The 22,913-nt window shown below is 46.3% G+C and overlaps 1 protein-coding gene across 5 annotated transcripts in view; it reads right to left on the reverse strand.

Annotated features, from left to right (window-relative positions):
- The window catches only part of AHCYL2 (adenosylhomocysteinase like 2), a 97,785-nt gene that overhangs the window by 28,010 nt on the left and 46,862 nt on the right, over positions 1 to 22,913 (reverse strand). Inside the window, exon 1 of one of the 5 annotated variants that reach the window (XM_066592171.1) lies at positions 11,247 to 11,389. The exons of the other annotated variants lie outside the window; for them this stretch is intronic. Coding sequence (XP_066448268.1) covers positions 11,247 to 11,306 — 60 coding nt within the window. The 5' untranslated portion in view covers positions 11,307 to 11,389. Of the gene's footprint in view, positions 1 to 11,246; positions 11,390 to 22,913 lie in introns of those variants that run through there. 5 annotated transcript variants of the gene reach the window in all.

Here is a 22,913-nt window from a genome sequence, read left to right on the forward strand (position 1 = left end):
AAGTCTGCATGACAAGAGGTGCAGCAGTTCCTGATCCAACAGCTAGTCTAGTGAAGCGGATGCAAGGAAGTGCAGCCATAACACTCGGGAAACCAGCCATAGATGTGTAACATGGCATGTAACAACGGGTTTGCTGGCATTGAGGTCTTATTCACACGACCATATATACACTGCGATCATCTGAAGCATTAGTTTCCAATGTACTTGTTTCAGATGAGCAATTTGTGGGAACATAAAAAAAAAAAACACGCGGCGGGAGAAACAGGACATTTGTAACAGATTTTCTACACTGTGTCAAAAGATACGTTGGAAGCTCCCATAGGCTGCTATGGGAGGGGAAAAAAAAGGGGGGGGGGAGGGGGAGTTTAGTGGCTTCCAACGCTGGGAAAAGACGGCTGGCTCTATTCAAGTATTAATAGTCATTCTGAGGATTTCTGCCATCCGAGGGATTTCTGCGCTGCAGCGTATATTTTTTCGCCAACACACCGCAGCAGCCTGTATGAATGGATGAGAAAACGCAAATTAAGATTGGGACTTGATCGTGGCCATTTTTCTTTCATGCGATTTTTAGCTATGATTGCCCGACCGTAAACGCATAGGGTCGTGTGAAAGAGGCTGACATTTTGGCTTAGGGCTCATTCCCACTAGAGCTGTTTAATCCCATTGTTTGGCCCAGTTCTTGGAAAGAGTCTCCAAAAGAGGTGTAAATTTAAGCCTTAGAATTTGTGGTGGATTTTACCTAACCTATAGTGAGAAGTGAAATCCATGTGTATGTCCAGATTTACAAAACGCTTTGAACCCCTTGTTATTTGAACGCACCCCGGTCACATAACTGTACTTTGTTGTGGATTCTCAGCTCATGTACTGTCCAACCCGTTTTTGCCCGCCCCTTTAATGGTGGAAAATGCCCCAGCACCTCCAGACAGCATGCATTGAACATAAAATGCAGAATACTACTGAAGTAACTGCATCGTCTACTTATCTTAGAGGAAAGCGGAAGTTAGGTGATGAGTTTAATCTAATTTCTGGCTCCGAGCATGCTACACTGAATCCCATAATGGCCGTGAGAATGCAGCCTTAGATATTAATGGCAGGCTTTGCTGAATAACCAAGAACAATTTCTATTTCCCCGACTAGATAAGAAAGGTAAAAACAGTAATTACTTCTATGACTTAAGAACCGCCGCAGACCGATCTGACAAAGAACCATTGTTCTAGGCGCACACAGCCAGCGTTAGAATACATCGGAGGAGTCAACTTCATAAACTTACTTTGGTTCCAGAACTTTAACACTAAAGCTGTAATACCTCAGTGTATTCAAGCAATTCAATGTGTTGCAAAGAATCTGCACAAAACTATTAAAGAAAAGTCTATATTGGACAACTACTTGGTCATGGGGAAAAAAACAAACGTGCGAACATCCAGCAGGTGGATTAAACACAGGATCACCCATACAGAACGATTCTGGTGGAAGGAGTCAACGATAAATCTGCCAAACAGGCGGCACGAGAGCGAACGAGCTAGCGAGGACGTCACCGGCTTGTTCGCTCCCGCAGAAGAGAATCGTTGAGTGTAAAAGGAACTTAAGATGTCAGTTTGAAGATCATTTATTTGTAAAGCCATCATTATTGCGCCATTATACACTAAGCGTCCATAAGAGCCAGTAGGTATCGGCATCGCCCTCACCTGAGATTTTTCATCGGCGTCACCATTGACGTTGTATTTCTTTTTGTTATTCAGCACTCCGAGGGACCACCAAGAATCAGACATCTTTGTGAGTGACCTGGGCACAGTGAAGTCATGTTTTATACCCAAGTTCCCGCTAGCTCTGGTTTCACCCTGCTTTATCTCTTGGTTTGGACAGAATTGGACCTCCCATTCTCCAAGCTAATGAGACATTCCAGAATTGAGTAGGACGTCGCCAGCTATTAACCTCTAGACTATTACCGCAGCTCCCTAATGGGCCTAAACATCAATACTTTATGTAAACTGCGCTCCTTGTAATTACCTTCTACATTAGTGGATGACGCCTGCAGGTAGTCACACCCCGCTCTACAAGAGCGCCATACCAAATTACACTATTATTGCCTTCAATTAAAAGTCACATTACTAAATAAACATGTGCCAACAGTTCTCAATGCAACACAATACATTCATAACAGCTCTTGACATAACGGCCAGGAGTCCCATTACACCGCTCCGCTAACGAGGCACAGCCAATTGCTGGGCTGCACCAGGACTTGCAATGAACTCAGAATGGTCAGCGCTAATGGCGGTCGCTACTGATCGTGTAGCAGTGCGGGCACTATAACAGGAGTGTTAGTGGGCGATGCCACCGCTAAATGCCAGGCTAAACAGCCCAACAGTCAACAGCCAGTCCTAAGCCTTAGCTGCTGACCCTCATGTGATGGCACAACGCTCAGGGAACTGGGGCAAAATTATGGTCTTTTTGACCAATTTGGGTTTTTTTCAGGTCATAAAAGTACATTAAATCAAGAAATAAAAAAAGGGGGGGGGGGGGGGGGAAATAGAAAAAAAAAAAAAAGTTTCCAGGAAGAGTGGTCAATCTGGCCAAGACTCCTTTTACATGGAGCGATTTATCTCTAGTCGTTAAAAAGCTCCAATGGAATAAACGCAAACCTGGAGCTAAGAAAATACTCATGCCTTCAGTGTCTAAAATCACCAACTCCCCATTTATCAAACTGATTTAAACTCCCCTTTTCACTTAATCTGTAATTTCGTGCCTGAATGTTGTTTACTAGTCTACAGCCGGCCATACAGGTGAGAGAAGAGTCCGCCAATTCTGTGTATATCGATGAGGTCGGGCAGAGATGTGGGATGGGGCAGGGTAGACTTCTGGCAGCTGTTTAGTCCCCTCTCCCCAAACAGGCTGCAGGCTCAAGCAAGCCAATGTATGAAGTTAGCAGAAATTGCTGTCGAAACCAACATTCAACAGACATCTCATTGTGGCTGACTTGAGATGTTTTGTGAGAAGTCTCAAACTTTACTTAGGAGAGGCCATCAATAGTAGATCAACAGGGATTTGTTGCCCAGGATCCCCACCAATCAGCTGTTCACCAGGCGGGTGCGTTTGTGTGCCAAGTCAATTTCTGCAGGAAGCTCCGTTCCCACTGCAGTGGCCAGATTTAGTATTACAGAAAAAGTTTCCACTGAAGTGAATGGAGATTTGCCTGTAATACCAAGCCTGGTCACTTCAGTGGGAACAGAGCTATCGGCTTCCTGCAGAAATCAGCTCAGTGCATGAGAGCTCTGGCCCAGCATACAGCTGATCAGAAGGGATCCCGGGTCACTGATATGGGAAAACATCACTCCTGTACAGGACTCCATTCAAAAGAATGGCGTTCATATTCATGTGAGAATCGTGCGTCTCAATGCACAAAAGTGCATAAGTCGCATGCGAGTTCCTCGGCCGCGTAAAGCCGGCCTCGGGGCACTATTACACGAGGGTCTTATAGCCCACTGCTTGCCAACCTAAACTTGCATGTGCAACTGAGCAGTTAGGCTGGATTTCCATACTGGAGTAACCACATGTTTGATACCCCGTCCACCCAAGGGCCACACAGTAACGGCACCCTGAATATATTCAACAGCCCAATAGTCATCTAACTAGGTAAAGGAAGGAGTCAATTACTGGATGAGAAGATCCACATGAGATAAATCTGTAACACCAAGTCCTGTTCTACACGGAAAATCATTTCCACGACTGAAGAGGTCTTGGTGCATTATCCCAGTACTAGCCACCAAATCCCAGTACTAGCCACCAGACCTCCATCTGGATAGGTAGTAAAGCTTTAGAATTCTGCCCTACTTCAGATCCCTCTTCAGTATCTTCCATAATGTATAAGAGATTAAGAACAGCCCCAGATATAATAGGCTATTCATCCCAGCAGCCTGATGCCCGGCACCTGCAGGCACACAACAGTTGGTGGCAAAGTGCCGTCATTCATTAAGCATTGCTTCTGCAAAGCAATTCACCCAAAACCCCCTTTCTATTAGTAGAGGGAAGGTCTTGGATACAGAGTCAAAACCAGACCAAGAAAGCACAGTGAAACTATATAAATCCATAGATGAGCCGGCCACAGACAAACAGGCCATAAAGTACATACGCAAGAACAAGAGCCGCAGGCTAGATATATGAACTATAGCAGCAAGATTGGACAAGCCTGAATCCTCGTGGTCCCGATCCTCCAGCTTGGCTTCTCACAAGGCTGAAGCGGTAAGGAGCACCTATAGCATTGCCAGGACCGAGTGTTATTCTAGCCCGCACCTACGTTACCTACTGCTCTGCTACTTTCCTTCATATCTCCTGATCCCGCATCTCACATTACCTATAGAAGTAGGTCGAGGCTCTCAAACTACATGCAAGGAGTCACATCATTGTCTTCAACAGGGAAGAAACGGCCGCAGTTACACAGGAGAATAAAATAGGTAATCAATGCAGTTTACAGGGTTCCCCCCCCCACAGGTTGTCTGGAGATTAATCCATGTGAAGAGTTAGTGCAAGTCGTTCCTTGTTCCGCATTCCCACATACTTTATGGTGAAGAGAATGCCGTTCAGAAAGTTATTTCAATGCCCTTGATCTCTAGAAAGGTCTACTGATCTAGACAGAATGCCTCTATCCCTCTAATCTGACCCTCTGGAGCAGCACTACTGCTTCACACAAGCCCTAATGGCCAAACCCCTAGATCAGTATTCAAAACTTTTTCACCTTGTGGCACCCTGCAAAAAATAAATAAAAAATCTCCCTGCACAAGGCCCGGCTGGGATTACAAAGCAGCCCTGAATGATGGTATGGGAAGTTGACTGCCACTCCATGCATTCATTTCTGGACATACCAGATCCCCGGTCTCCGGATTGGTGGGGTCTTAGCAGTCAGATCCCTCACCTCTTAGCAAGTTATCCTTTATCCTGTGGATAACTTTTTTTCGTGGGACAACCCCTTTAAGCATCTCAATTATAAGGATGCTAAACTTTTAAGGGGTTAAGCTACTTTAACCCCTTCCCAACTACATAATCTACACACCTCATGCTATCACAAAGTGTGTATGGAGCAGTCTCAGAAGGCGAGCACGCTCCAAACCTAGCAGGTCTCATATCTTCAACAGCTCACAGCCGTAGTGGCCGTTAGCACTGATCGCAGTCGTCAACTAATTCATGGTTCAGTCGCTGCAGCAGTTCTACTGAATGATAAGCGGGCAGATTCTCGTTGGATCGTGAAAATCCGATTGATGATCATTTTGTGTAAAAGCACCTTAAGCGATAGGCCAGGGGGAGAGAGGGGAAGCCCCCTCCATAAACTCCCCCGTTATGGGATTGTGAATGGGTTGGCATGGCAGCTAAAGGCCTAGTAAAGGCTCCCTGGGTTGCCATGCATGGATGCCGGGACTTAATACACAGCCCTAAAAGGTACTATATAGGACAATACAGAAGTATTACAGCTTACCATGCAAGCAGTCTAGTGATCGCAAGTTCAATTCCCCAGTTGGACAAATGAAAAGTTAATTAAAATCTAGAATAAATGTGTGTTTGTTCTTGAAAACGTCAGATAAGAGGAATAAAACCTTCAAACAAAACAGGTAGTATCATTCTGTCTGTAAAAAGACTGAACTCTTAAAGTCTTTGACCCCAGGCAGAATGCAAAAAAAAAAAAAAAAGCTTGCCAGCAAACAAGCAAGTCCTCATACAGCTATAGGAGGGGGTCAGACAGGGGTGGAGCCAAGTACCGGCTCTTAGCTCCACCCCCTCCCCTCCCATTGCAAATAGTGGCAAGGGGCGGGGAAAGGGCGGCAGCTCAGTTCCTGCTCCTGGCTCTTCCATCCTCCCCCCCACCCTGCAGACAAGGACACCGTATATCGGCTCAGTGTGAAAACCGAGCCGATATACGGTCGTCTGAAATAGCCCTAAGGGAGCCTTCACACTGGCAAAAAAAATAGTGCGAGATTTGTGCGTTGCGAGATGTGAGACGCACAAATCTCGCACAAGTATGAAACCCATTTGTTACGATGCTGTGCAATAAAAAAAAGAAAAAATTAAAATTGGAGCAGGTTTTATCTTTCTGCGAGATCACCCATTGTTTTCAATGGGTCCGGCAGCAGCAATGCCAGCCCCATTGAAAACAATAGGAGAACTTTGCGATCCTCTGCCATGGCTGTAAAGCCACGGCAGGGAATATCTTGAGCCCCGTAGTGATGCAAGAGTGTTTCCGCGTGAAAATGCCTCTCATCCATGGGTTCCACATGGATGGCGAGGGCGATATCACCTTTCTAGCAGCTCTTTCCTGGAGCAACTACAAATGTTTAGGTACAATTGTAAATGCTGATTCTTAACCTAGTAATTTCTTCCGAAAATGGAATGCAGTGTGAATGTACCGGTCTGCTAAAAACTCATCTAAAGACATTCCCTTTAAACCAATCCACCAAGTACACACCTCAAAAAAGTGTATATGTATTATTAAATGTATTTCATTTTTTAAAGCCTAGGACAGCCACCTTCCCAAACCAATAATTCCAAGCAAAAAGAATAGTTAGCAAAAGAGAACATGTAACTCTTATCTGTTATCAGGAAGCACTCCTGCTGGGAGACAGAATGAAGTGGACAGCCTACACCTAATGACTTGTAATGCACTAAATATTAATCATGTGAGGAACTAGAGGTCAGACCAAGGACAACGGAGAGGAGCACTAGGGAAGCTCCACCTGCAGGGGGACATCCTCTAGCAGCTGCTTACATAGATCGGATCAGGGTCGGCTGATCCACCCACAGATCTAAACTATCACAAATCGCCCAACGGCAAGACCGCCAACATGTCTGATGTATAAGGCAGCGGCCTATTCCTCTGCACTGAAACCTGCATGTTTATGATAATTGGCTCCTGTACCGCTGAGGCCCCCTTCACACTAGCGCTTCCACTGCCGTTTAGCCCAATCCTCTCTCTGAGCTGAATAAAAATAGTACAAGTGCCAGGTCCAGTATATGCTGGGAAGACCCCGCTGACTATCATAGGGTCTGTCCGGGTAGCGGGATACTGCCCAAAGCTTCCAGGACAAAAACCAAGCAGAATGCCGAACCATTTTGTGTGAGATTTTATGGCGGATCCGCATGGAGAGGCTCTGAACGGAGCGTCTGGCGCAGATGTAGACATAGCCGAAGATTTGTGTATGGCCATCATAAGACCGAATATAAAAGCGGATGAAGGTATAAACCAGAGAAAGTGATTTCAATCTGTATTTCCCAGATTGAACCTCATAGCTCAATGTTCACACTGCGGAATTCTACCACGGAATTCCGCAGCGCGAAAGTAAGCGCGGCATGTTCTAATTGCCATGGGAAACAGTGTGGCCAATGGAAGCCATCCGTCACGTGATACTTCTGCAGGATGTAAATGTAGGGGGTTAATAAGGACTTCAGAGTACGAGTATCACCCAAGCAGCCACACAATTGTCTACTTGCAGCCATCCATCTGCATGGTTTGAGCAGCACACGCTCCGCTTACAAGGGTAGATGTGCAGCTGACCGAGATGGATGCTTAAGCCAGGATAAAAGATCGCGATCAGCCGACAAATCTGGGTTCTCATTTACATGGGACGTTGGTGAAGATCAAATGTTTATACAAATGTTAGTCAAGTCGATAATCGGCCTCTGGGGAAGGGCCTTATGGCCGGCCATACAAGTTAAATAGCGGTCAAACAAATGTTCATTTACCTGACAGCTCTGTCCCGGGCACGCATGAGCTCCAAAAGGGGAGCAAGCTGATACCAGACTGCTATGGCGGCAGCTTATCTACTTGAGAACAAAAAGGAACTGACAAGTCGATATCCTGATCCTTATTTTCTCAGATATATACCGGGTGGGGGTGCTGTTATCGTCCAATCAGGAGACAGATGCAGCTGTCAGAGCAGCTCGCTTCACAGAGGTAAAGTACTAGAACTAGTGATACAAAAATCACACAAGGGTATTTTGGAGCCCGGCTTCCCACCCCTATATAGAGCTGTTAGTAATTTTTGGTCAGCAGACCTGCTGCTAGGCTCCACCTGAGTGTGCGTTGGGTGGTTTGGATGCAGGAAAAAAAAAACCTTTGGAATAACTCCAGTTTTGCATTGTTTGTGAAAAACAAAAACTAAGGCAAGAGGTGTACACATTTTTTGTGCAGTTTTTACTACACCCAAACCGATCCATGTGAATGCACCTTAGATACAGCCAAGGTTTTTGCCCCTCCTATGGCTATCACAGTGCTAATGTGATCTTGAACGGAGTGTGGTTTCTAGGGACACGCAGCATGTTGAGGATAGACCTAGGCGAATTCCTAGCCACCAACCTACATAGGGCTCCTTCACATTTGCGAGAGGACACGATTGCACTCTGAATGGAGCCCTGTTCACATTGGCACGGGAAACACCTATGCCATGTTTGAACAGACGAGGCAGTCTAATGAGTAGGCGGGTCAGCCTAATTAGTCGACAGTTTTGTAATTAGCACTGCAAAATCATGCAGTAATGAGTGCAACTGCATGCACACGAGCGCGCAGTTAAAAATACACCCCATGATTTGCCACGGGTCTACTCACATGATTCTGTGAAACAAAATTACACCATGGTCTGTTTTCATGTAAGACTCGCACGAGATAGAACATGTAGATGTGCGTCTCACCATCAGTTGTGCAAACACAGCCTTTTTATGCAAATGTGCCGTTATGCTGAAAGCCCAATTTGCATTATGCCAATAGTAGCACAAAAACAGATTGCAGTTATAGGGGTATTCTGGGTCAGCGACTTTTTCCAAGTTTTCAATAACGCACTTTAATAGGTGAAAACTGATCACTTTGAGTCGGACCGCTTGAACCCCCACTAATCACCAGAGCTGAGGTTTACAAGTTCACAGAATGGAGCGGGTACCTCACATGCACAATGCTGCTCCATTTATTTAAACTGGACTGCTGGGGATAGTTCAGGCGCTCCGCTATCTGGCTGTCCCACTGACAGGAACAGAGCGCTGCTGCACATGCGTGGCCACGGCCCCATTCACCTTAGGGAATTTGGCTTCCCACAATACTAGTTTTTGCTGAGGAAATACTATGGATTTTCAGCAGTATTTCCGCAATGTGTGAAGGTACGTCAAAATCCGCAGTGCTCAATATTCGGAGGCGAGAGGAGCACCTTTATGTGCAGGCAGAAGTCCACTCGAATTCATAGCGGAATCAGTCAAAATCTGCACCAATGGTAATGATTTAGATGAGGACGTGCTGCGGGCTTTCCACTGCAGATAACCTGCAGCGTTTCCACTATGTGTGTATGTACCCTTAAACCATCACAGGTTTAAACAAGGATTACATTTTTCTTCTAAAAAAAACGAATTCACATAGAGAAGCTCTTTGAATTATAAATGCAAATATTCCAAACTATTTAACCCTTTGCAATCCAATTTGGGATTCAGGGTTTCCCAGGGAGTTTTCTCTTTCTGCCATTATACAATGGCGCCATCTGCTGGCTAGAGTTAGTACTGCTGTATGGGACATGCTGGAGAGGCCCCAGACAACAGAGTGACCAGTAATCTACAGTAAGAATACCCTGCCGGACGTCTTTCAACATCGAAAGCTGTACAGCCTTTAAATCAGAATGTCAGTCAGACAGTGGGTTGGAAAGGGTTAAACTACTATGACTAAGATGCGATCAACTCTAAGCGAGGAAATTATCTATGTGTTTGCACAAATTGGGCACACTGCATCTGCACAGAGATTTTCAACTTTTTTTACTTTTATATTTATTCATGATTATGAATATTATATATATTATTGTCAATTGTGTTTTGAACCAATGTATGACTGGGTGGTTTGCCCACCCATATTTGCTGTTAGCAGTATATAAAATTGGTTGAGCTGACAGGGTGATGTGTACTTAATGAAGACCAGAGAAGGCCTTGAAACACGATGTACTGTATATAGCACTATATGGTTTAATGCATATGTTTAGCTAAGTCCACTGGTGTCTGAAGTGTCCAGCACATGCTTTTCTAGTCTTACTGCACTTTGTGAATGCGTTGTTGGGCACAATGCCCCCCAGTTTCCATCATGGCTTGAAGCTCGTGACCCCAGTGGCCTCTGCAGAGGACTGGCAGGTATTGGAGTTGTGCCCAAACCAGCAGAACCCCTTCAAGTTTTAAACGTTAGAACTTTTTCTCCAGCCTTCTGTCACACCCCATTTCGATCTGCACCCCATTTCTTCTTCACTTTCATTTGTTTCCACTCGTTATTTCTTATTTACACAATTATTGGTATAAACCCCAGAACAATTCTACGACCGCTCCGTTTGCATAGATCTGGATTTCTGGAGCAGGAAGAACCATAAGGTGTGCCTCTTAATAAGTCTGGCGTACCTTAGTCCGTTTACTGCTGTAGCATTGCCCGTCTTTAGTACATTACCCCTCCAAGTATTTTAGGATTCCTTGGTAAGCTTAATTTAAAACCCTGGAGGTGAAAAACAATTCCATCAAGAGTCAGTGTCAGGTGTCAGGTGTCCGGCTGCGGTTGGATTTTTTTTCCTCTTCAACTCAACTCTTTAGCCAAAAGCCATAAGATAAGGGAAATAATAGAAAGACATATTTTGGATGAACTCCTAGGCTTTGACCAAAATAAAACTGCAGTATGGGAATCCAGCCTAATATACTTATAAAGCCTTTCCCAAAAAACCTAAAAACATTCAAGCACCAGATGACGGGGCTAAACACCATCGTCAGGGGTTATTCCTTACAGGCAATTATGTACAAAGCTCAGGGTTAGAATTTCAGATTTTTTTTACTTGCATCTGATGGCACAAAAATTTTTTAATTGACTGCAAAAGGCATTATTTTAACAGCAGTTTGAGTCTTCAGGTAAAGTTTTTGAAAGAAAAAGGAAAAAAGTTCCAGCAATAGCCGGTCCCCTACCAAGCCTTTACCTCACGGTTATACATGCTACTCCTTTACTTCTTAAAGTACATTCTGATAACATTATCAAAATTCAGATGCAGTGGTTCAGCGGTACACTGCGGTCAGACAAGTCTAGTTATGTGAATGCCATAACCTACTACCAAGTATTAATATTGGAGTAGTTCCCTAAACCCTGTCTGCAGCCATCTACATGTACCTGCTCTTCAGCCCATTAGTGAGTGTGCAGGAGGTATATTTAATAGACATGACTTGCAGAGTGTGCTTAAGGCAGTCACAAGTTTTGGTAGGTAGGCTTCTGTACTTACCAGCCAGTCCGGCATATCAAAGGCAGTGGTGTCCGATTTGGTGTCCGGTGTGCTCTCCATGACTTCTGCAGGTGAAGGATGTGAGGATCCTTGAAGAACAGCTCTGTGCTGTGTACTGCCAGCCGCTGGAGGAGCTTAGTAGGATCCGGCCCCCCTCCTGAACAACAAGCCCACTAGACTCAGACCGCAGGCAGCAGCTACAGGACGCTTGCTTTCAAATCAAAAATCTGTCCTGCCCCTCCTCACACCAAATTACTATCAGAGTCCCCCTTCCACCATTGGAGGGATCTGCCCTTTGTAACGTCAATACTCTAGAACAATGACTCATTCAGGCTGCAAATGTCAATAAATTCAATCAAGGTCAAGAAACCTGGAAGAATGACATCCCGGCCCCTCCTTAACTTCAGGAACTCCTGAAGAAAGTGTGCACAGCTAATTACTACAGCTATGTGCCAGGGGAGACCAGAAGGTGGCGGGTAGAAAGCCATAACCCACACCATCATGGAAAGACGTAAAAGGTAAACGTTATAGCATGGCCACCAACCAAGACAAATTCTTAAAAGGGACCCCGTCCCAGCACTATAAACTAAGTTATAGTGCTGTTAGTGGAGGTGACAGGGAGTCGGGAGGATGGGGGGGAATGCATTTTTTTTTATATTCCTGCACCAAACTGCAAAGATCGCTGGAAAATCTGATTCTTCTCAGAGTCGTGCGCTTCTCCCATAGACTTGTAGAGGAGATTGGTTGCACAGGAATCTGAATAGAGCCAGATTTTTCGGCGTTGTGCGATCTTCGGATTGTGACGGTGCTGGATAACAGGAGTATAAAAATGACACCACCCGGCTCCGTCACCTCCCCTAGCAGCACGCAACTTAGTTTATAGTGCTGTGGGAATGTGACAGGGTCCCTATAAGGAAAAGCAGATGGTTTATTAATGAGTGGTCCTAGGAGCAGCATTTATCATCTATCTACAGGATGGGCGAGAACGTCTGATCACAGGAGTCAAGTGATGGGAGTCCCGTGTCCCTACTTCCTCCCTGCACCCCCACAGGAAGTATGCGCACTGCGGCTCCACTGTACTTTACGGCACTGCTAGAGATAGGAGCGCTGTACTCCATCTCTGACAGCTCCATAGACGACAATGGAGCAGCAGCGCAAAATGCGTTCAAACAATGGCATATGGAGCAATAATAATAGTTGCATGTAAACGCTCCCATTGTTGACTCTTCGGCTGAACGACGATTCTAAGGCGATCTTAAAATCGATTCAGCTTGAGAGCGATAACGGGGACCGCATACTGTGTTCTGCACGAGAGTCGGAGATTACATTGTATTCAGCTGACAGCCCGTGCCAGAACAATGGAGCTGTGTGCTGAGCTCAGACCATATGAAGTGCTCTGCAAACAGCTCCCAGATGCCCTTTTACATGCAAATGGACATTAGTATTCATTAACACTATGCAAAACGATTGCTAAAACTGTCAATCTTTCAATCGTTTGAAAGATTCTTTGCGTGTAAATGGGCCCTATCATTTAAAAAGGCATTTCCAGAATTACAGTCACTACTCCCTAAACTAATCCATACTGCAAGTCTGCAAGTCCAGAATATACATATCTCTCTATATACACACACAAACAAAATAAATCAAGCACCTAGAAGTTGTTGGTATCAAATGAAACTCAATATGTATGATTGATATAAGTGATTACAATATTAGAGCAAAAGTATAATTTATTGCAGAAAACTGATCCCTTATAAAGGAGGCTCTAGTACCCTGTTGTACCACCTCTAGCTTGGATACACGATGTGATACAGTGGGGCATGGAGGCTCTAGTACCCTGTTGTACCACCTCTAGCTTGGATACACGATGTGATACAGTGGGGCATGGAGGCTCTAGTACCCTGTTGTACCACCTCTAGCTTGGATACACGATGTGATACAGTGGGGCATGGAGGCTCTAGTACCCTGTTGTACCACCTCTAGCTTGGATACAAAGTGTAATACAGTGGGGCATGGAGGCTCTAGTACATTGTTTTACGTCTAGCTTGGATACAAGACGTGATACAGGCGGGCAGAGAGGCTCTAGTATCCTGTCGTACTGCCTCTAGCTTGGATACAAGATGTGATACGGGTGGGCATGGAGGCTCTGGTATCCTGTTGTACCGCCTCTAGCTTAGCTGCAAGATGTGATACAGGCAGGCATGGAGGTTCTAGTACCCTGTTGTACCACCTCTAGCTTGGATACAAAATGTGATAGTGGGGCATGGAGGCTCTAGTACCCTGTTGTACCGCCTCTAGCTTGGATACAAAATGTGATAGTGGGGCATGGAGGCTCTAGTACATTGTTTTACCTCTAGTTTGGATACAAGACGTGATACAGGCGGGCAGAGAGGCTCTAGTATCCTGTCGTACTGCCTCTAGCTTGGATGTAAGATGTGATATGGGTGGGCATGAAGGCATATATATTCCATATGGTATTCTGCAATATATCACTCCATGTTTACTGTAACTGTAGCCTCTTAGGGTTGAGCAAACTCATAGGCTGTTGAAGTTGGCGTTCCAGATGGCTCCATACATCTTCTATTGGTGATAAATCAGGCAACAACGGAAGTGTGACAATATTGTGGAGACATTCCTGTGACCCCCTTGTTTGTGTGGCTGAGTATTATCCTGCTGGGAAATACCTCTTGGAAGCCGCCATGAGAGAAACAATTGTGGCTGCAGGATGTCCTGAACATATCGCTGAGCTGTCATTGTCCCTCGTACCACTACTAGGGGTGACAGACCGTCATATGTGGTGATCTTCCCGACCATCACACCAGCAGTGGGGGCAGTGTGCCGCTCCACAGCAAAGGCAGGATTGAGGAGCTCACTTCGAGGTCTCCAGACATGAACAGAGATGTCATCAGTGGCCAAACTAAACCTGGCTTCGTTGCTGAAGCCTAGTGACAACTCCTAGGTGCTTGATTTTGACAAATTATATTTAAATTATCCATTTTACTTACACACACACACAGTCAAAATAATCAAACATCTAGAAGTAATTGTCATTTTGCTGTAAATCTCGGCATGCAGTTACATCTCAGGCAGATATGTAAATGATTAGAGTTATGGCTTGATTAGATGAACGGTCTTGCCACCTGAGGCCATAAAAGTGATTCCCCCCCTTGGCCTATAAAAGGCTCCCAGAGACTCCTAGTGTGTAGTGACCTCTTCTTCCGCTTGTGTAGAGCTTGTTGACCAGTAGATGCCTCTACGACTCAGAAGAGAGGTCACCCCGTTACCAGAGTCTGAGAGGGGCGCATTATTGGGATGTGAGAAGCTGGCTGGTCGTATCGATGCATAACCCGTCCACCTGGGCTGTTCTGACCAGACTGTTAGCAGGTGTTGGGACCAGTGGATGTGTGAGGGCACACAAGGTGACCGGGCTCAGGACACCCTTGATTGACCACCCCAGTAGGAAGGATTGTCAGACAAGCACGAGCAGCTCCAACTGTTTTGTTGCCCACCATCCAGGGACAGGGGGCACCATTATTACACCCCTGTGTCTGTCAGAACCATTTCCTGATGCTTGGCTGAAGGACAATTGGTCTTAAGGCTCCCATTAAGTGTACTGTGACATTCACCCACTGATGCCTCTGTTTGCAGTGAAACCGGGTTGTCTTCAGCAACAAATCCAGGCTCAGTTTGGGCACTGACAACAGCCATGTTCACGCCCCAATCCCGCCTTTGCTGCGGAGCGGCACACAATTCCCCCCTGCTGGTGTGACGGTCTGTGAGGCCATCACATACAAGGTCGGTCATGCCTAGTAGTGGTACGAGGGACGATGACAGCTCAGCGATATGTTCAGGACATCCTGCAGCCACGTGTGTTCCTCTCATGGCAGCTTCCAAGAGGCATTTTCCAGCAGGACAATGCTCAGCCGCACACAAGGGGGTCACAGGAATGTCTCCACTTCTGTGGCCGCCCGGTCACCAGATTTATCACTAATAGAACATGTATGGGACCATCTGGGACACCAACTTTGAGATCCTATAAGTTTGCACGATCGACGCTCAGTTACAGCAAATGTGGACCAATATGCTGTATGACCCCGTACAGACCTGTATGCCTCCATGCCTGCCTGTATCACATCTTGTATGTAAGCTAGAGGCAGTACAACAGGGTACCAGAGCCTCCATGCCTGCCCATATCACATCCTATATCCAAGCTAGAAGCGGTACAACAGGTCACTAGAGCCTCCATGCACCCCATATCACATCTTGTACCAAAGCTAGAGGCGATACAACAGGGTACCAGTGCCTCCATGCCTGCCCGTATCACATCTTGTATGTAAGCTAGAGGCAGTACAACAGGGTACCAGAGCCTCCATGCCTGCCCATATCACATCCTATATCCAAGCTAGAAGCGGTACAACAGGTCACTAGAGCCTCCATGCACCCCATATCACATCTTGTACCAAAGCTAGAGGCGATACAACAGGGTACCAGTGCCTCCATGCCTGCCCGTATCACATCTTGTAACCAAACTAGAGGTGGTACAACAGGGTACTAGAACCTCCATGCCCACCCATATCACATCCTATATCCAAGCTAGAGGCGGTACAACAGGGTACCAGAGCCTCCATGCCCTCCCGTATCACATCTTGTATCCAAGCTAGAGGTGGTACAACAGGGTACTAGAGCCTCCATGCCTGCCCGTATAACATCTTGTATCCAAGCTGGAGGCGGTACAACAGGGTACTAGAGCCTCCATGCCCACCTGTATCACATCTTGTATCCAAGCTAGAGGCGGTACAACAGGGTACTAGAGCCTCCATGCCTGCCCATATCACATCCTATATCCAAGCTAGAGGCGGTACAACAGGGCACTAGAGCCTTCCTACAAGTTGTCAGTTTTCTGCAATATAGGTTGCTGTAAGTGATTACAATATCAGAGCAAAAAGGATAATTTAAGATTCATTCGATTAAGGCCGCCTGCACACGGGCGGAAATCCCGCGGGATTTCCGCCGCTCAAAGCCTGCAAAGGAGTGCATTACAATACGCACTCCTATGCAGACGGCCGCGGTTTGGCCGCACAGATACGTCACTCACCAGAGCCTCGCACAGATACGTCACTCACCCGGCCGCCGGCTCCGGTCTGCGCATGCACATGAAAGAGCCGGGGCCGCCGGGCGCGGGTGAGTACGTGCTCGTCTCTGCAGGCGCTCGGGTCGGGTCCCGCGGCGAGAATTCTCGCCGCCGGATCCGACCCGCTCGTCTGCAGGCGGCTTTAGTCAGCAGCTTTTTAGGTATTTGATTTTTTATTTTTTTTTACACTGGTTTTGGTTGAGCAAAGATAAGAATGTTTTGCAGCAAGCTATCAGTATACAGTTAAACCTTGCTGCGTGTGGTATCCATCTATCCATCACACAGGGTACACAAAAATAGGAATGTACTTCCAGTTGGTGGGGCATTACCAGTACAGGCGTCTGTGGAACTCTTCTGAGGCCGCATGCCAGCCGACATTGTTGGGGTAGCTTGCATTCGGATCCTGGCTTTTTTTCCCTCAAGTTTCTGTTTTTCACCTGGTTTGTAATTGCTGAGTTATCTGAAAATCCAACTGTTAAATGGAATTCCTTTTCCACGTCTCAAATCACTCGTAAGGGCACTTTCATGTGACAGTGTGTGTTGTTTTTTTGTGAGCCAAAAACCAGGAGTAGCTCCAAAATTATACTTTCTCTCCACTTTGTTTTTGTGTTCTGGTTTTGACTCACCAAAAACTTGTCATGTAAAAACACTCAAAAAAAAAAAGTTGCATGCAACGAGATCAGATAAACAAGGAGGGTGAGACAAGGGTATCAAGCAATTTTTGATGAAATATGGCATAACAGAATACTGGGTTCTTCCATTCTGACAACACACAGCGCAGAGTGGTAGGCAATTTTTGCTGGGAAACCTTAAGGCCTCATGTCCATGGGCAAAAGAAGAATTAAAATCCGCAGCGGATTTTAACTCTTCTCCCGCACGCGGATCCGCACCCCATAGGGATGCATTGACCACCCGCGGGTAGATAAATACCTGCGGATGGTCAATAAAAGGGATTTAAAAAAAAAAAAAAAAAAATGGAGCTTGAAAAAATCTGGAGCATGCTCCATTTTCGTGCGGGTCTCCCGCGGGCTTCTATTAAAGCCTATGGAAGCCGCCCGGATCCGCGGGAGACCTAAAATAGGAATTTAAAAGAATTAACTCACCCGCAGCGGACCGGGAAGGTCTTCTCTTCCTCACGGCCGGATCTTTCCTGCTTCGGCTCGGCGCATGCGCGCGGCACGTCGGTGACGTGCCGGCGGTGTGACGAGTTCATCCGCCGACCGAAAAAGAAGATCCGGCCGTGAGGAAAAGAAGACCTTCCCGGTCCGCTGCGGGTGAGTTAATTCTTTTAAATTCCTATTTTCAGCCCTCATTTCCGCGGGGCAAGAGGGACCCGCTGCGGATTCTCCATGGAGAATCCGTAGTGGGCCTGATTTTCCCCGTGGACATGAGGCCTTAAAGGAAACGAAAATTTCACAGCTGCATGTTCTTTGTATGGATCAATCACAACAGGTGAAAAAACTAAACTTGTTGAAAGGAAGAAAATAAATAAAAATCACTGGAGCTGAATGCAACCTGCATGTTTTTGATGAAACTGGCAAAAAAAACGATGACGTGAGTGGCATGACCACCAGACATCCGTAGTGGACCCAACACTATGCAGCTCAATTGGCATTCATCAGAGAACACCATATTTGGCAGGCCTGTCATTAGTATCCTTTACTGATAGCTGCTTCACACTTAACACGTGACAAACTTGAAAGGGTCTGGAACAGAAATCTAAATCTGATGTGCAATTTTAGCTTTCCCTTTAATTTGAGAGATATTATATAAAAAATAAATATAGTGTACCCTTCAGTGATTGAGATCACTCTGCTCATCCGGACCCACGGCAAAGCTGCCAGGTAGGGTACAGAGGGCAGGAAAGTCAGTCATTTGTGACTACTCATGTGGCCAGTGTGAAAAGTCAAAACTGGACTGCAAGTTGTTTTTTTTCGTTTTTGTAACCGTGCCATAAACATGTTATATGTACACAATCCACATACAACATTCTAACAGCTAATAGTATCAGGGTTTAACAAGATATGTAGTTTGGCTTATTTCTTTAAAATTGTAGTACTTTCAATCAACCACTAGATGGAGAGCCAGCCATTTGGTTGCTCCTAACGCACAGTGACTAGGACTGCTGAGTGGGAATCACGTCAGAGCCTGCTTTGTGAAAAATGGGGTCAACAGCAAAAAAATTTTTTTTTAAAAAGGCAGCGTTACACATTTTTCCCCTATACATTCACAAAAGGTATTGTGATTCACACATCTTCATCTCCCCCAGCAGACACTCACCCTTTAATGAGATATGAGACAAATATGAAAATGGCAAATAAAGCCAATGACACCACCTCATTTATACAGCACAGCACTAACCTGCAGAATCTGTAGGGACATTATAGGAACAGTGTTTGTAGGGTGTTTGTTCCCTGTAATTGTGGGAAGTGGGTGTTTTTCATTGCAAGACTCTGTACAGTATAAGTCTTTCCTGTATATTTACTTTGGTTTCGAAGAGAACCTGTCAGCACCTATGAGCCCCTTACCTCAAAGTTATTGGCTCACCGGAGCCGAAACGCTGAATCCAGAGATGTGACTTTGTTCAGAGCCCCTAGAGCTGAATTCCATTTAAATCCCCAATGAAAGTGCAATATGCTGCACTATTTCATCTGGGAGAATGCCAAACAGGTTTTGTCTAGCTCACATCACCAACACTGCGCATGTGGATAATGCAACTGTGCCAAAACAGCCTCTGTGATCTGAACTGGTATTAGTGCATCTTGACGCCACCAGAAGTAGTGGTGGAGTCAAGATATATGCTGTTTGACAGAGGGTTCACGCCCCGTTTGTGATTGGCTCTCACCCGTCCTTGGCCTCACAGATCCTCCAAGCACAGTTCAAGCAGAGAGGTCTGCGGTTCTCACCCCCCTGCTCAGCCGCAGCATAGGAAGAAGCAGAGAGGTCTGCGTCTCTCCCCCCCCTGCTCAACCGCGGCATCGGCCTACCAGAAGCGCACATGCGTCTTCGGCTGTGTCCCCCTGTCGTCAGCGTAGAACCAGCGCATAGCAAGCTGAGGAATTCTTCACCTGTATCCCCGTCCTCGGCCACCTCCCAGCAGCAGTGAAAACCTTGAGAGCTCTCCGCCTCTCTTCCTTGTCCTGAGGCTCACAGCTGGATTCAGGGCAATGAGGTGAGAGGCGGGGGTCGGGTGTTGTGGCACTGCAGCGCTGACATGCAATCGCTGCCCATCCAGGATCAGCTAGCGCCGGGAAAGGGGGGGGGGGGGGGGGGGGGGGGCGGCGCACGCAAGTCTCAATAGCTCACCAGTTTTGACCCGTGCACGTCAGCGCTGTAGAGCGCCTGGGGGCCACAGTGCTACCAGCGGGGGAGAGCGCTGGGTGGATGCAGTTTGCTAGCACCGACAGCTACAAAGTGTATGTTCCCCGGCTACACCAATCCGACCCCATGCTGTATGCCTTTTCCACACAGATGTTATCGCCTTCCGCCTTGCCATCTGTCCAGCCAATCAGCTACAGGGGGCATCACCCCGTCACTCTCGACTCCACCAGCACTTCCTGGTGGCGTCAAGATACACCAATACCATCTAAACTTAAGGCCTTATTCAGATGGTCATTTATTAAGTCCGTGTGCCATCTGTGTAGTTAACAGACAGCAGGCGGCCACATTATAGCCAGGTAGGCTATTTATTCAATTGATTTTCACATGGATAGATAGTCCAAGTATAAGTGAGTTTGTGAGTGCGTGCGTGCGTGCGTCTAAAGAGTCTGACATTGACTTGCAGGAATGCTGCCTTCCAATAGGTGGTGCTGCAGAGATATTGTTCCATCTTCCTTATTTGCATATTTCCAGGAGGAGCATGCATGACCTTGTAAGGGCCAATTCCCAGACTGATTTCTGTCACATTCCCCGTAGCGTCCATCCACGACAAAATAACGCAGCTATTAGGTTCTATTAAACTTAAAGGGGTTGTCCCGCGCCGAAACGGGGGTTAAAAAAACAAACCGGGTAGTACTTACCCGAATCCCGGCGGTCCGGCGTCTTCATACTCACCTGCTGAAGATGGCCTCCGGGATCCTCTCTCTCTGTGGACCGCAGGGCTTCTGTGTGGTCCATTGCAGATTCCAGCCTCCTGATTGGCTGGAATCGGCACGTGACAGGGCGGAGCTACACGGAGCTGGCATTCTGCACGAGCGGCCCCATTGAAGACAGCAGAAGACCCGGACTGCGCAAGCGCGGCTAATTTGGCCATTAGAGGCCGAAAATTAGTCGGCACCATGGAGACGAGGACGCCAGCAACGGAGCAGGTAAGTATAAAACTTTTGATAACTTCTGTATGGCTCATAATTAATGCACAATGTACATTACAAAGTGCATTAATATGGCCATACAGAAGTGTATAGACCCACTTGCTGCCGCGGGACAACCCCTTTAATTGCTCAGGCCTCACATAACTAGGTCGACGGAAAAATAAAAAAAATTTTAAAAGTTATTGTGCGCAGAAAATGGAGACAGAAAATAATTTTAAATTAAATATCTTTATAAAAAAATACAAGTAGTACAGAAAAAAAGTATAAAGTTTGATATTGTAGTAATCGTACTCAGCCATAGAATAAAGTTAGCCGGTCATTTTTGTTGCAGTTTGTGCGCCGTGGAAACCGGACGCACCGAAAGATGGTGGAATGTCTTTTTCCATTTCTCTCCTCGTACAATTTTTTAGAAGTTTTTCAGTACATAAAGTACAATAAATAGTGCCATTGAAAAATACAACTCGTCCTACAAAAAACAAGCCCTCATACAGCGACGTCGATGGATTAATAAAAGAAGTTACGATTTTTTTTAAAAGGGAGGAGGAAAAAACGAAAATGGAATAAAAGCAAAAAAGCTCCGTCACTAAGGGGTTAAGCCCAAAATAGGCCATGTCCTTAAGGGGTTAAGGAGAGCCGATCCCCTTCCCGATCTGCGTGCCCTATTCTGGTCAATATCACAGATAATAGCAGATGCAATGTCCAGTGTCCCCACAAATTGGACAGCAGAGGCTGATGTCCATATATTGTCTGATGCGAGGAGCGTCTGATCTTCAGGCACAACTCGCATAAGGTCGTCTGAATTCACCTTAAGGCCAGTAACACCAGCGGATCCCAGCTGCAGTGATGCGTCAGTAATACAGACGGGCGTCCGGGCCTGACAGTGGGTCTGCAGACCCAAACTGAGCAGCATAGGAATGTAGGATGCTCCGAGCTAGGGTGAGGCCAGGACTTCCATCCACATTAGTTACAATGTGCCCGTGTGTCACCGCCTTTACAGCAGGATAGTTCACTGCAATTTGGGTGCAGTTTTCAAACTCATTAACATTCCCTCAGTTTTTGCAGATTTGACTCATTTTAACAGATTCGGCATCTGAATCCGCATAGGATGGAACACTTGGAAGGAAAGTGTGCGGCAGGTTTACAGGACATTGTGACGGCCTCCTTGTACATTGTTCATGCGCCGTCAGATCCTTCTATACTCTTATTTGGAATTCCTGAACCCTAATGGGATTTTTAGACATTTAGCAAACACATATTCTGCCGCAAATAAGATCTCAAAATCAATTAAATGCATGTGTTTCATGTAGAATTCGCACCAGATTTAGCCACCGCATACATGAGACCAAAGCCACCGCATACATGAGACCAAAGCCACCGCATACATGAGACCAAAGCCACCGCATACATGAGATGCTGGAAATTTGAATATCCTTAAACATTCTCCACAATTTTCTATTGACTTGCATGGTAGCGGACTGTGGCGCAGAATCCACGATGATTCAGTGTGATCATAAGCATATTTATCTCTACACAGCTGTACGGAGAAAAGGGAAGCAGATGTCAACATATAGTCATCAAACACATCCACAGCCAACAGAAGGCCATCCTAGAAGTCAGGAACTGATTGCAAGCTGACTGAGACAATGCCAAGACCACCAAGTCCCATGTCTGCAGCCCTGAGGGGCTCTAGACAGAAGAACACTGCTATATATGCAGGGCTTGAAACAAGGCGTGCATCCACGTTTGGCTCAGCGGAACCAATTCTACTACTAGGAGATCTGCCGTCTGCAGCCATTCTTCTATTGTCCAGCCCACAGTGGGGTTATACAGGGAGACGTATATAGCCACTCCGCTATTGTCCAGCCCATGGTAGGGTTACACAGGGAGAAGTATATAGCCACTCCGCTATTGTCCAGCCCATGGTAGGGTTACACAGGGAGAAGTATATAGCCATTCCTCTATTGTCCAGCCCATGGTAGGGTTACACAGGGAGAAGTATATAGCCATTCCTCTATTGTCCAGCCCACGGTAGGGTTACACAGGGAGAAGTATATAGCTATTCCTCTATTGTCCAGCCCACGGTAGGGTTACACAGGGAGAAGTATATAGCCATTCCTCTATTGTCCAGCCCATGGTAGGGTTACACAGGGAGAAGTATATAGCCACTCGTCTATTGTCCAGCCCACGGTAGGGTTACACAGGGAGACGTATATAGCTATTCCTCTA

This window comes from Eleutherodactylus coqui, chromosome 2, assembly GCF_035609145.1.
Source record: "Eleutherodactylus coqui strain aEleCoq1 chromosome 2, aEleCoq1.hap1, whole genome shotgun sequence".
In the NCBI taxonomy this organism is placed as follows: Eukaryota; Metazoa; Chordata; class Amphibia; order Anura; family Eleutherodactylidae; genus Eleutherodactylus; species Eleutherodactylus coqui.